The sequence below is a fragment of the Canis lupus genome, chromosome 18 (assembly GCF_003254725.2).
Source record: "Canis lupus dingo isolate Sandy chromosome 18, ASM325472v2, whole genome shotgun sequence".
Classification (NCBI taxonomy): Eukaryota; Metazoa; Chordata; class Mammalia; order Carnivora; family Canidae; genus Canis; species Canis lupus.
In genome coordinates this window covers 39,903,094-39,916,485 of record NC_064260.1, presented here as the reverse complement: position 1 = coordinate 39,916,485, position 13,392 = coordinate 39,903,094, and the positions used below count along the sequence as shown (strand labels likewise).

The 13,392-nt window shown below is 35.7% G+C and overlaps 1 protein-coding gene across 1 annotated transcript; it reads right to left on the bottom strand.

Annotated features, from left to right (window-relative positions):
- Positions 1–2,384: 2,384 nt before the first annotated feature.
- On the bottom strand, positions 2,385–3,350 carry LOC112663655 (olfactory receptor 10AG1-like). Its single transcript, XM_025452726.3, has one exon. It carries the CDS (start codon positions 3,348–3,350, stop codon positions 2,385–2,387), a length of 966 nt encoding a protein of 321 aa, XP_025308511.3.
- Positions 3,351–13,392: the final 10,042 nt, after the last annotated feature.

Genomic DNA, 13,392 nt, shown 5'->3' with positions numbered 1-13,392 from the left:
GCTTTCTAATCATATATATATATATATATATATATCATATATATCATATATATATAATCCATCAGAAAGGATGAATACTCACCATTTAAATCAATGTAAATGGAATTGGGGAGTATTATGCTAAGTGAAATAAATCAATCAGAGAAAGACAATTATCACATGGTTTACTCATATGCAGAATATATGAACAAGTACAAGGACGCTAAGGGAAGGAGGGAAAACTGAATGGGAAAAAAATCAGAGAGGAAGACAAACCATGAGAGACTCTTAACTCTGGGAAACTGAAGGTTGCTCAGGAGGAAATGGTGGGGGATAGAGTAATTGGGTGATGGGCATTAAGGAGGGCAGTGATGTGATGAGCACTGGATGTTGTATGCAACTAATGAATTATTGAACACTACATCTGGAACTAATGATGTACTACATGTTGGCAAATTGATTTAAAAAATAAAGAAGAAAAAATAAAGAAGAAAAGTTAACTTCTTAGCACTATGAATGAATTATTCTAGATAACACAATCTAAAAATAAGAAACAAAGTTTATCTTGAAAATAAAGATATTTATAATCTACAAAGTACATACATTAGGTGCACATATTCATTATATTTTTAAAAATTTGTGGGACACATAAATTTTTAGTGTGATATTACCACTGAAAGTGGTATCTTGTTTGTTTCAAGTTTTTATTTAAATTTCAGTTAACATACAGTGTATACTTTCCTTGTAAGATGACTAGGTGAGAAAATAATCGTTGATACTGTTCACAGATTTGGAGGGGGAATATCTGGAAATTCATTATCTAGCAAAAAAGAATCACAGTGTCCCAAGAATATAGCTCTTATCTGCCCTTCTATAAGAATGATTAGTTGACATTTATTAGAGTTATTAATATTTGTAAATGTTCTCCCTCTATTTTATCTTATATCTCAATTTTCTTTTTTCTGTATTAGACAGAAAGGACAAGGAAAATGGAGGGAAGTTTTTATATCTGTCTCATTCCATTCCACATATAATAAATACCTTTGGGAATTATCTGATTTCTGATTGGAATTTTTCTGGAATTTTTTATTGTTGATATTATCTTTCTATTTTTTAATTTGTTTTTATAGCCAATCATTTCCATTATATCTTTTATAGTTTTGATATGTTCATATGCAATTGAATAGAACTGAGTTTTTCACTTATGGACTAAAGTTCTAAAGGCAGGTGCAAGCTTCAATGTATTCTTTTTTAATTGGAAAAACTAGTCATAAGTCATGCTTCCTTTGAGATCTGTTGCCTACATATACAAAGGATTCATTATATAGACATAAATATTGACAATTAATAAGGTTAGTTGTATCAATACAAATAGAGAAAGAACATAAGTTATAATCATAACCTAAGCAAAACCATGAGTTGGAGGCTCAATCAAATGAACCACCCAGGTGCCCCTATAGTAGATATATTTCATACAATTTTCTTTTCTTTTCCCTAATTTTCCCATCACACTATCATCTCTAGAAAATCATATTAAAATATATATTCCCATAACTTTCTCCACTTTATATACGAATTTTAATAATAATATTCGCTTTTATCAAATCATAAGACTCAATTGTATAGAAATGATTAATCTGTTAGTAGCATAAATTGTGCTTAATATTGACTGATATTGGTGCACCAAAATCATTTAGAAAACTATGTTTCCAGTGAACAGTGCTTTTTTCTTTAGGAAATGATTTCTTGAGGCACCTGTGTGGTTCAGTCAGTTAAGTGTCTGCCTTCAGCTCAGGTCATGATCTCACTTTTGTGGAATCAAGCCCCACATCAGGCTCTCTGCTCAGTGGGAAGTCTGCTTCTCCCTTTGCCTGTGGCTTCCCATACTTGTCCGCGCGCTCTCTCTCTCTTTCTCTCTCTCTCTCTCCCTCTCTCTCTCAAATAACTAGTCTTTAAAAAATGATTTTTTTTGTAGAGTCATTGCTAGATATACACATTTCCTTATTTTAATGTTCGTTGTAAAAAAAAATGTTCATTGTCAACCTGGTTCTTAAAGTATCTGTTACAATTCCACGGAAATGAATGATATGGTTTCCAGTAAGTGATATAACAGAGTTTATATTACAGCTACATCTATTACATCAATCCTTGTCAAAAGTTCTTACTAAGAGAGGACAATAAAATACAATAAAACTATAAAATTACCAATAGAATGACTTGGTATTTGATGACATGTACATAAATGTATGACTTGACACATTACAATATTACAAGTAACTTAATTTGGAAAAAAAATTTACCATTGTATAAAAAATATTAAAGTTTAAAATAAATACCAGTTGATATTTCAACACCGATATCTAAGGAATCAATTCCTGCAAGTATAACATTTTTAATAAAGTGAATTATTTACATAGCAATTTTCTCAAAGCTGTTATGACTTCCTTGTTCCTTAGACTGTATATGAGAGGATTAAATAGAGGAGTCACAACTGTGTAGAAAAGAGAAAGCACTTTGTCAATTCTTGCTGAGTGACTGGCTTTGGGTCTTAAATAGGTAATAATGGCTGATCCAAAGAACAGCACCACAACCGTAAGATGAGATGAACAGGTGGAGAAGGCCTTGGCTCGACTTGTGGCTGAATGCAATTTAAGGATTGTGGAGATGATTTTGCTATAGGAAATAAGTATCAACAGAAATGGAACTGTGACAATCAAGATGACAACTATGTAGACCATCATTTCATTCACAAATGTGTTCCCACAAGCAAGCTTGAGTACTGGGGGGATGTCACAGAAGAAGTGGTCAATTAAATTAGAGCCACAAAAGGGCAGAGAGAAAATCTGGACTGTCTGCCCTATCTGGACTGGAATTCCACTGATCCAGGAGCCAGCCGCCAGCTGAATACAAGTTTTGTGGTTCATCATTAAAGGGTAGTGTAGAGGGTTGCAAATGGCCATGTAGCGGTCATAGGCCATCACTGCTAGAAGGAAACATTCGGTGGTTCCCAGCACAAGAATGCAGCACATTTGGGTAGCACAGGCAACTAAAGAAATTGTTCTTCTCTGGGTCCAAAGGTTCATGAGCATTCTGGGGAGAGTAACTGATACATAGCAGATTTCCAAAAAGGAAAAATTGCCTAGGAAAAAGTACATAGGGGTCTGGAGAGAAGGGTCCAGTTTTGTTATTAGAAAAATGATGCCGTTACTCATCACAATAATGATGTAGATGACTAAGAACAGTCCAAATAGAAGCCACTGGAGATGGGGAACATCAGCAAAGTCCAAGAGAACAAATTCTATCAGTTCAGTTAGATTATCTTCTGGTGGTTTTTCTTGGTGTTTCATCTGTGGAAAGGGTAAATTTAGCATGTACTGTTATTTTACCTTAATGGATCAGTTCCCATTCTCTAAGTTTTATTAGGTATCTACATTCAGTTTTTATAGTCACTGTAATTGTTTCTAATTTAATAATGTTACTATTTGTGTATTTCTCACTTTCTCAGTTTAGATCCTGTGGATTATTACTGAACGCACTCCCTTGAAATTTCCTTTAAGAGCATTCTATACACTTTCTGAAAAACCAAACTATGCCTTGCTCAACATAGACACTGGGAAAATTGGCAATCACTGAAAATAGAGCTCCAGCTATGCCATATGATCTAATTCTTAATTATATTTCTTGATAATCCTGTTGTACTTCCCTGTGATTTTTCTCTACCATACTTTAGTAGAACTGTATCAGACTTTGTCTTCCCCATACATTTGCAACTTTCTACTTGAACTCTTCATTACTCTATCACTTCTTCACTTGATGATCTTGATCTTACATTTTCTTATTATACAGTTCTTATTATTAGGCAGTCTACAAAAAAGAGAATATTTTATCACACATGGGGGAATAAAACAAATACCTTTTGGTAGGATACTAAATGGGGCATATTATTCAGGAAAAGTTGCCTTGGAACATATATACAGATGGACATAAGAGAGTGATCTTAGGAAAACAAGAATAGCCTGGAGTGTGTTCATTATCTGGGGTATGTGTGTGGGAGCAGTGGGAGAAAAGATGTGCGTCTGTGTGCAGGTATGCATCTCCACTATCTCTGCTCCTCCTCAAAAACTCTCCAGATAAATTTATAAACTCATTTCTCTTAGAGATAAGAATATTGAGACTCACTAATGATAGATAATTTGATGATGTGCATATAGGTGTTCTGAATACAAATCAGTGCCTATTTTTTAAAGATTTTATTTGTTTATATGAGATAAAGAGAGATTGGGAGAGCACATGTGAGTGGGGGGAGACACAAAGAAAGAAGGAAGAGGGAGAGAATCCCAAGCAGATGCCCCATTGAGCATGGAGCCTGACTCAGGCTTACTCCCAGGACCCCAGGATCATGATCTGAGCAGAAACCAAAAGTCAGATGCTTGACCAACTGAGCCACCTAGGTGTCCCAGTGCCTACTTTTCAAAATTGGACTTGAGTTTGAATCCTAACTCAATAATTTATTATCTGTGTGGTATTTAAAAAAAAAAAGACTTTATTTTTCATGAGAGACACAGAAAGAGAGGCCAAGACATAAGCAGAGGGAGAATAAGGCTTCCCACGGGAAGCCTGATGTGGAACTTGATCCCAGGATCACGGGATCGTGCCCTGAGCCAAAGCAGATGCTCAACCACTGAGCCACCTGGGTGTCCCTTTATGACATTAAGCAAAATTGTTTAGATTTTTTAAAGTTTGCTTTCTTATTTGTGATACTTCAATTAAATAATACTGGTAAAATTACCTATCAATTTTATTCTGACTTTTTATTAGTTATGGTTTTATAATGATAATTATGAATATACTATGAATATAATATTATGTTCTTAGGTCTTTAGTCTCCAGGGTTGCACCACATTGTTTAATGAAATTATATTTAATAAAATTATTGAGTTACTTGTTGGTGATCATGTTTATTTTTTCATTCTTTCCTTTCATCAGGGCCAGGACTAGGGTAAGGTGAGTGAGACTCCTCAGATACAAAATTTAAGAGGCACTCACTCATTCTCAGAGCTGATTCTGTGTTGCATAAACATGAAAGTGAATGAATTCTTAGACATTTCACCCTTGGAATTTCTGGGCTCAAGATTCGTCCTCAGGCCTTCCATTTCTCCATTCTGGTGTGTTTGGACTTTGGCCACCAAACTGCATACTACAGTGCCATGGATAAAGGAATACAGTCTTGCCAAGATGGGCTGGATTTAAGTTACGGCTCCACCATCGGGTATCTCTGTGACCTCAGGAGCGATGCTTCATCCTTGTGCATAGTTTATTCAACTACAAAACTGGCTAACTATTTTACCAATCCTTAGTATTTTTATATTAATTAATTCATTTCATATGTGTAAAACAACTCGAAGCACTTATAAAACTCTCTCTAAAGGTAGCTACTATCACTTATTAAAAAATAAAATTTATTCTTCTGAATTGTATTCTCTGTTCTAAGCAGCATGAAAAAGGTTCTCTAATTTACTTTTTCTTTGTTTCACATGATTAATGTGGATATTGAATAAGATCTCAGAGCAATCAACAAAATGTTATAAAAATGTCAAGCTCTTAAGATGTGAATTCTCCATGAATTCTCTGCTAATAATTTTGTTTATATTATTATCTCTACTCTATGAACCTAATGTCAAGATTACTTATCACCGTTCAGCCAAGAGTGTTGCAATCTGGCTAATTCCTTTTATATGCCTTTTCTTCCACTAATACTATAGGCCTTGGGCAGTAAGGACTGACTGTTTTTCCTAGTTGGGATTAATATGGATCTATAGATCTTGTACACCTAAGAGCGTGCTGAGTATTTAATTCTGAAATTAGGTAGAGAAGCAGACATGTTTAAAAAGAATCATTATTCTCAAAGGAGAGAAATGGATAAATAAACAAGACAACAAAATTCCAATCTTTATGTATCTCTTTTATGAATGGCATTTATTTAACATAAATAATCCCATGCTTATTATTGGAAGAAAATTACTTCCTGTGCTAAATAAAATGTAATTTCTAACTGTGCAAACCCAACATCTTGATGATTAAACAATTGATGTATAACATGAATTAGTGAGATTTATGTATGTATTTTCAAGAGCAGAGCAAAGCAGGGCATCCCAGGTGGCTCAGTGGTTTAGCGCTGCCTTCAGCCCAGGGCATGATTTGGAGACCAGGGATCAAGTCCCATGTCGGGCTCCCTGCATGGAGCCTGCTTCTCCCTCTGCCTGTGTCTCTGCCTCTCTCTCTGTGTCTCTCATGAATAAATAAATAAAAATATTTTTTAAAAAAGCGGAAGAAAGCAGAAAGAACAGAGATTTGCTTCATGTGCTCCCACAAAATTATGCTACTTTACTTCTTGTAAATATTTAAGTTCTTATTGATAAGGGGAAATAAAATTTAACGTTGTAATAGTTTTATTTAAAGCCAAGCTTTGACTCTGTGAAAAACTCCAACTGATTAAGGGAGGATATAACAGCACTCTACTTCAGTTAAATGCTGGAAGCCACCTGAGCTTCAGCTATATTTATATATTTAATATAAATTATCAACTTAAACCTAAATATTAAAAGCAATATTGAATTTAAAATTATTTTTACTATTTCCTGTCCTTAATTTTATTATTATTATTTTCTTTAAAGTAAATGTTCTTTGGATTCCCCAATGGTTGTAACATTATTTCATGAATTGCTTTGCTTTAAATCTCTCACTGAATTATCAAGTTGCATGCATAAATATAACACAAATTTGTTACAGTGTATTGGCTCAAAATGAAGTGTCCTATAATATTGTCTTTACCTAGAAAAAATACTTCAGATCTTACAGTTTTCAGTATTTCAAAGTGACTTAATACTATTATTCATTATTATGATTTCATTGTAAATTTTATTTAATAAAATCAGAATTATATGAGTTACTGTTATAAAATGATATGTTTGTTACTTTGCTAAAAACTAATTTTAAATTAAAAATATGATCTAAGTTTAATATCATTATAAATTAGTTCATATTTACCTTTCTTCTTTGGGATGCTGCTGATTTCTTTCACTACAGAGGGTTTAATGGTTCAGTTACTATAGTTGAAAATCACTTATTTCATCAAAGATATGCAAGATACCTTTATAATACCTTGTTCTTTCTAAACATGAATTGCTTTTTAAGTGAAAGTTAGGTAGCTCTACCCCAGGGATCTCTTCCACCTCACAAATTTACATTTCTAATTAGAAGCATCACTATAGTACTCTCTGATGTGTGGTATTTTATTTTTTCTACATAGCTCTTGGTCTTCCCAGAATATTTTCGCTTCAACCCCTCCATGTAACAGTGCACAGGACATCTTATTTCTTAGACATGAACAGGGTGTTGAACATTACTGAGAACATCCAAAATTGACACACAACCAATTTTCACTTTATCTATCATAAATGTTCCATAAGGAACCTTTGTTTCTATCAGATTGAGATCTTGAACTCATTTTTCTTATGTTCTCCTCTATGATAGGTTCCTTGATCACTAGTTAGAGGCTGGCCTGTGCAATCATTGTATTAAATATTCTGATGACAAATGTTATTTTTATGTACAAAACTATTATACTATTGGTTTCTTCATGGCCACCTGCACATTCTGAGATTTAGCTATTGAGTGTATTACACAAGTTTCAAAAAATTGACATTTTAACTCAAGGTTCATCTGAATAGGGAGGTTTTTTTTTTGTTTGTTTGTTTCTTTTGCAGGCATACCACAGTCTTTTTCCAATTTCATTTTACATCATTAAGGTGTGAATATTTTCAAGTTTTACTTACGATAAAACCAGAATCTTGAAATAAGTCCAGCTGAAATCATGAGAAAGACTCTGAGCAAATGGTTTGTGAATTCTAAGTTTTAATTCTGGGAAAGGCAATTTTTTCCAACAGATTGTTTAAGAATTATGACTTGGGATCAATTTTTCATGTCAAAAATAGGATGTTCCTTCCAGTTATTTAGTAAATAATGATGTCTATGAGTTTGGGATTAGGTAGGGAAATTATTTCAGAGAGAAGGAACTCCTATAGCAATGTGATAACAGGGAGTGATTAAGAAAGCCAATTATGTCTACTAGGAACACACATCTTAGATCATGGAAGGCTGTGAGGAGGGGGACAAGGGCTGCACAGGAGGCCAGATGTCACAGAGCTCAGCAAGGAAGTGAAAGGTCAGCCTGGCTGGGGCTACTGAGGATGCACATCTATGAAGCAACCCTGCTGAGGACTTAAAGTCTATTGGCAAGGTGTAGTGCTCAGCATGGGTACAGAGGTCTTCTGATGCCATAAAATAGAATATTGAGGAAAAAATACTCAAATACAAATGAGAATTTGTCATTCAATAAATATAGCCTACCAAATTGGCAAAAAATGGACATTTAAACCACATGTTCTTGGGATAACTGGGCAGCCAGAGAGCATATATTACAGCAGGAAAACTCACTGCTCACATAGGCTCAAAAACCTTGGTAAGTGAAGTGATGAAAGCATTCTAAGGAGAAGGTCTTATAATTTTGGAGTGATGAAAGCTTAGGACTTAAAATTTAGAAGTCAGGACACAAAAATTGAAAAAAAAAAAAGAATGTGTCAAACTAAATAATACTGCAAGACAAAAGAAACAATCCTCAAAGTACGATCATTAGAATTGATACAATAGCAAAAATAATTATAAATGATATCTCAAACGAAGGGCTCTTGGCTTGTTCTTAAATATCAGCCCAAAGTCCAAACTATAAACAGAAAAATGTACTAAACAGATGAAGTAACAATTGACAGAAAAGAGAGAAAAAATATTCCTTAAATAAGGACAGATATTCAATCTAATTTATTAAAAATAATTAAATTGTATTATTTATTTATCTATTTCTTTATTTTTAATAATGAAATTTTAATCTGAATAATGATTTAGTTTAAAAATATTAGGGGCATTTTCCTATGCATTAAAACGTGGAGAGGAAGTGGGGACCATTGACCAGTCTCACAATAGTGGTTCCTTTTTTTTTTTTTTTTTTTTTAAAGATTTTATTTATTTATTCATGAGAGACACACACACATATAGAGATAGAGACACAGGCAGAGGGAGAAGCAGGTTCCATGCAGGGAGCCTGACATGGGACTCTATCCCGGGTCTCCAGAATGACGCCCTGGACTGAAGGCAGCGCTAGACTGCTGAGCCACCCGGGCTGCCCTAGTGTTTCCTTTTTGTATCAATCAATAAAACATGCACACACATGAAGTTACACAGTCCCATGATATAGCAACAAGTGCACACTTGCAAAATATTGGAAGTCCCATAAGTGTGAAAAATCACTAACTTAAGGAGCCTTAAGTTTGATACTGTCTTCAATTTTTTTTTTCTCCCATAGCGGTATTGTGCTTCTAAAATATGAATTTTATAATTTACTCAAATTTTTCCAGTTGCTTGCAACAAGAACAGCTTGCTGCCACCCAGCACATCTGAAACAGAAATGGAAATTACTTATTTGATTTCAATGTTGAAAATAATAGGTGGCTTATTTTTAAGAATGTCCATTTATAGAAGTCTTAATTCATGTCTTCTAAATGATTCAGTACTATCAACAATCCCAAACCACTTTTGTTGTCAATTTTTTTTCAATGAAAAGCAAGTCATTTTTCTGAATTAATTTCAGGAAAAAATATAAGCATGACATAAAAATAATAAAAAAGTATTAGTTTTTTTCTTTCCAGTGCAAACATGATGTTTATTAAAGAAAACTTAGCAAATAAATATATGTATAAAATTAGTGGGCTTCCTAAATACTTCTTTTAACCTTAACTAAAAGTTTATGTATATATAATACAGTTATGGCTGGTCTTACTCAACAATATGCTTCATCCATGTTATATATACTTGTGTTTTATTCTTTTTTTTTAAAGATTTTATTTATTTATTTATTTACTTATTTATTTATTTATTCATAGAGACACAGAGAGAGAGAGAGGCAGAGACACAGGCAGAGGGAGAAGCAGGCTCCACACAGGGAGCCGGACATGGGACTCGATCCTGGGTCTCCAGGATCACACCCTGGGCTGCAGGCAGCGCCAAACCGCTGTGCCACTGGGGCTGCCCTGTTTTATTCATTTTTATTTCCTTCTGGTTTGCCTCTGTGTTAAGAATCACAATTATTTCTCATTCTAATTTGATAAGGATTTACTTTTATGATTGATGCAAAGACGAACATTCTTGGAGATGTCCCTTTGCCCACAAATGCTTGCATTTCTGCTGGTACATACATAGGAGTAATTTCTCTAGATGAAAGCAGGCTGTCTGCTAAAGTTGTGTACCAATTCGTATACTGGCATGGGGAGAGTTTCCATTACTCCACATATTTGACACATGTGATATAGTTAGTCCTTCTTGTTTTAAATTTTTGTCCTTCTGATGGGTATGCCATTCCGATATTGTGATCTTAATAGGAAGATCTCATGTTGATCTCTGGCCTTGACTGCTGACACAGGGCTCCTGGAACTCTTGTAATTTCCTAAGCTATAAGCATACTTGGAGTATCTTTTCTTCTAATATTTGGTCTTTGACCCTGGTTCCTGACACAGTGCCCCTGAAACTTGTAATTTCTTAGGTAGAAGGAGTGTCTTTTCTCCTAATGAGGCAACCTTGGGTGGGCTCCTGGATGGCTTTCAGATGAGGATTGACTGATCACCAGAAAGGACCAAGCCATGACAAGTCTTAGAATTTTCAGCTTCCCTCACCTACATTCTATGGAGAAGAGAGAGGGGTTGAAAATGGAGTTAGTGGCCTGCCATTCCTATGTGGTGAAGCCTCCATAAACATCTTCGAAGCTAGGGCTTGGAGAGCTTTCCAGGATGGTGAACACACCCACGTGTCCAAAGATTGTCCTTTCTGCCCCTGGATGCCGCTGAGTAAGCATCATTAAAGTCTCCCATGTCTAAGTCGTAGTCTCCCAAAGAGCCCGAGCAGCTGCAGAAGCTCTTCATTGGAGGTTTGAGCTTCAAAACAACCGATGAGAGTCTGAGGAGTAATTTTGAGCAACGGGGGATGCTTAGGGACTGTGTAGTAATGAGAGACCCCAACACTAAATGCTCCAGAGGCTTTGGGTTTGTCACATACACACCGTGGAGGAGGTGGTCACAGCCATGAATGCAAGGCCACACAAGGTGTATGGAAGAGTCGTGGAACCAAAGAGGGCTGTCTCCCAAGAAGAATATCAAAGACCCGGTGCCCACTTAACTGTGAAAAAGATTTTTGTTGGTGGCATTAAAGAAGACACTGAAGAACATCATCTAAGGGATTATTTTGAACAGTATGGGAAAATTGAAGTGATTGAGATCATGATTGACCGAGGAAGTGGCAAAAAGAGAGGTTTTGCTTTTGTGACCTTTGACGACCACGACTCTGTAGACAAGATTGTCATTCAAAAATACCATACTGTGAATGGCCACAACTGTGAAGTGAGGAAAGCCCTATCGAAGCAAGAGATGGCTAGTTGCTTCGTCCAGCCAAAGAGGCCGAAGTGGTTCTGGAAACTTTGGTAGCGGTCGTGGAGGTGGTTTTGGTGGGAATGACAACTTTGGTCATGGAAGGAACTTCAGTGGTTGAGGTGGCTTCAGTGGCAGTCAAGGTGGTGGTGGATACGGTGGCAGTGGGTATGGCTATAATGGATTTGGTAATGATGGAAGCAACTTTGGAGGTGGCGGAAGCTATAACGATTTTGGCAATTACAACAATCAATCCTCAAATTTTGGACCCATGAAAGGAGGAAATTTTGGAGGCAGAAGCTCTGGCCCCTATGGTGGCGGAGGCCAATACTTTGCCAAACCACTAAACCAAGGTGGCTATGGTGGTTCCAGCAGCAGCAGCAGCTATGGCAGTGGCAGAAGGTTTTAATTACTGCCAGGAAACAAAGCTTAGCAGGAGAGGAGAGCCAAAGAAGTGACAGGGAAGCTACAGGTTACAACAGATTTGTGAACTCAGCCAAGTACAGTGGTGGCAGGGCCTAGCTCCTACAAAGAACACATGTTTTAGACAATACTCATGTGTATGGGCAAAAAACTCAATGACTCTATTTGTGACTAATTGTATAACAGGTTGTTTTAGTTTCTGTTCTGTGGAAAGTGTAAAGCATTCCAACAAAGGGTTTTTTTTTTTAATAATAAATTTATTTTTTATTGGTGTTCAATTTGCCAACATACAGAATAACACCCAGTGCTCATCCCATCAAGTGCCCCCCTCAGTGCCCGTCACCCATTCACCCCCACTCCCCGCCCTCCTCCCCTTCCACCACCCCTAGTTCGCTTCCCAGAGTTAGGAGTCTTCATGTTCTGTCTCCCTTTCTGATATTTCCCACCTATTTCTTCTCCCTTCCCTTCTATTCCCTTTCACTATTATTTATATTCCCCAAATGAATGGGTTTAATGTAGATTTTTTTTTTGCACCCATGCTGTTGATTTCTAAATGTAATAGTCTGATCATGACGCTGAATAAATGTGTCTTAAAAAAAAAAAAGATTGACACATCTCACTGCATAGGGACAGAAGTTCATGCACTCAGGAACCTCCAAGACCTCACAATATGTATGTATCTTTCATCTGGCTTTTCATCTGTAATCTTTATCATATGCCTTAATAAACCCGTAAACAGAAGTAAATATTACCTGGAGTTCTATGCATCACTCTAGCAATTTAATTGAACCCTAGGAAGGAGTCATGGGAACCTCAGATCTATAGCTAGTTGTGGAGGGAAAAACCCCATCTATTTGGTGACCAGAAGTGTCAGAAGGGAAATGCTCTGTGAGTAGTAAAGGAGATTCACAGGGAAGGAACACACAGTAGAGAGGGATGAGTTTTCCCTATCACAAGAGAGAAAGGCTGAGTTTTTCCAAAAGAGCCATAGTTTCTTATTTGGTTTCCATTTGCATTATGATTCTTTTTTCTTTCTTTCTTTCTTTCTTTCTTTCTTTCTTTCTTTCTTTCTTTCTTTCTTTCTTTCTTTCTTTCTTTCTCTTTCTTTCTTTCTTTCTTTCTTTCTTTCTTTCTTTCTTTCTCTTTCTCTTTCTTTCTTTCTTTCTTTCTTTCTTTCTTTCTTTCTTTCTTTCTTCTTTCTTTCTTTCTTTCTTTCTTTCTTTCTTTCTTTCTTTCTTTCTTCTTTCTTTCTTTCCTTCTCCTTCCTTCCTTCCTTCCTTCCTTCCTTCCTTCCTTCCTTCCTTCCTTCCTTCCTTCCTTTTCTCTCACTGGCTATTTGGATTATTCTCTTTTGTGAAATACTTCCTTAAGTTTCTTGTCAATTTTTTCCAAATTTTCCTTGTTTTTAATCTGGAAAACTTCTTTATATATAATGGATTTGAACCCCTTGTGTTGAAAACTT

Bases quoted from the DNA above. Each gene is read 5' to 3' on its own strand.
- LOC112663655 (XM_025452726.3), bottom strand. From the start codon at position 3,350: ATGCTAAATTTACCCTTTCCACAGATGAAACACCAAGAAAAACCACCA.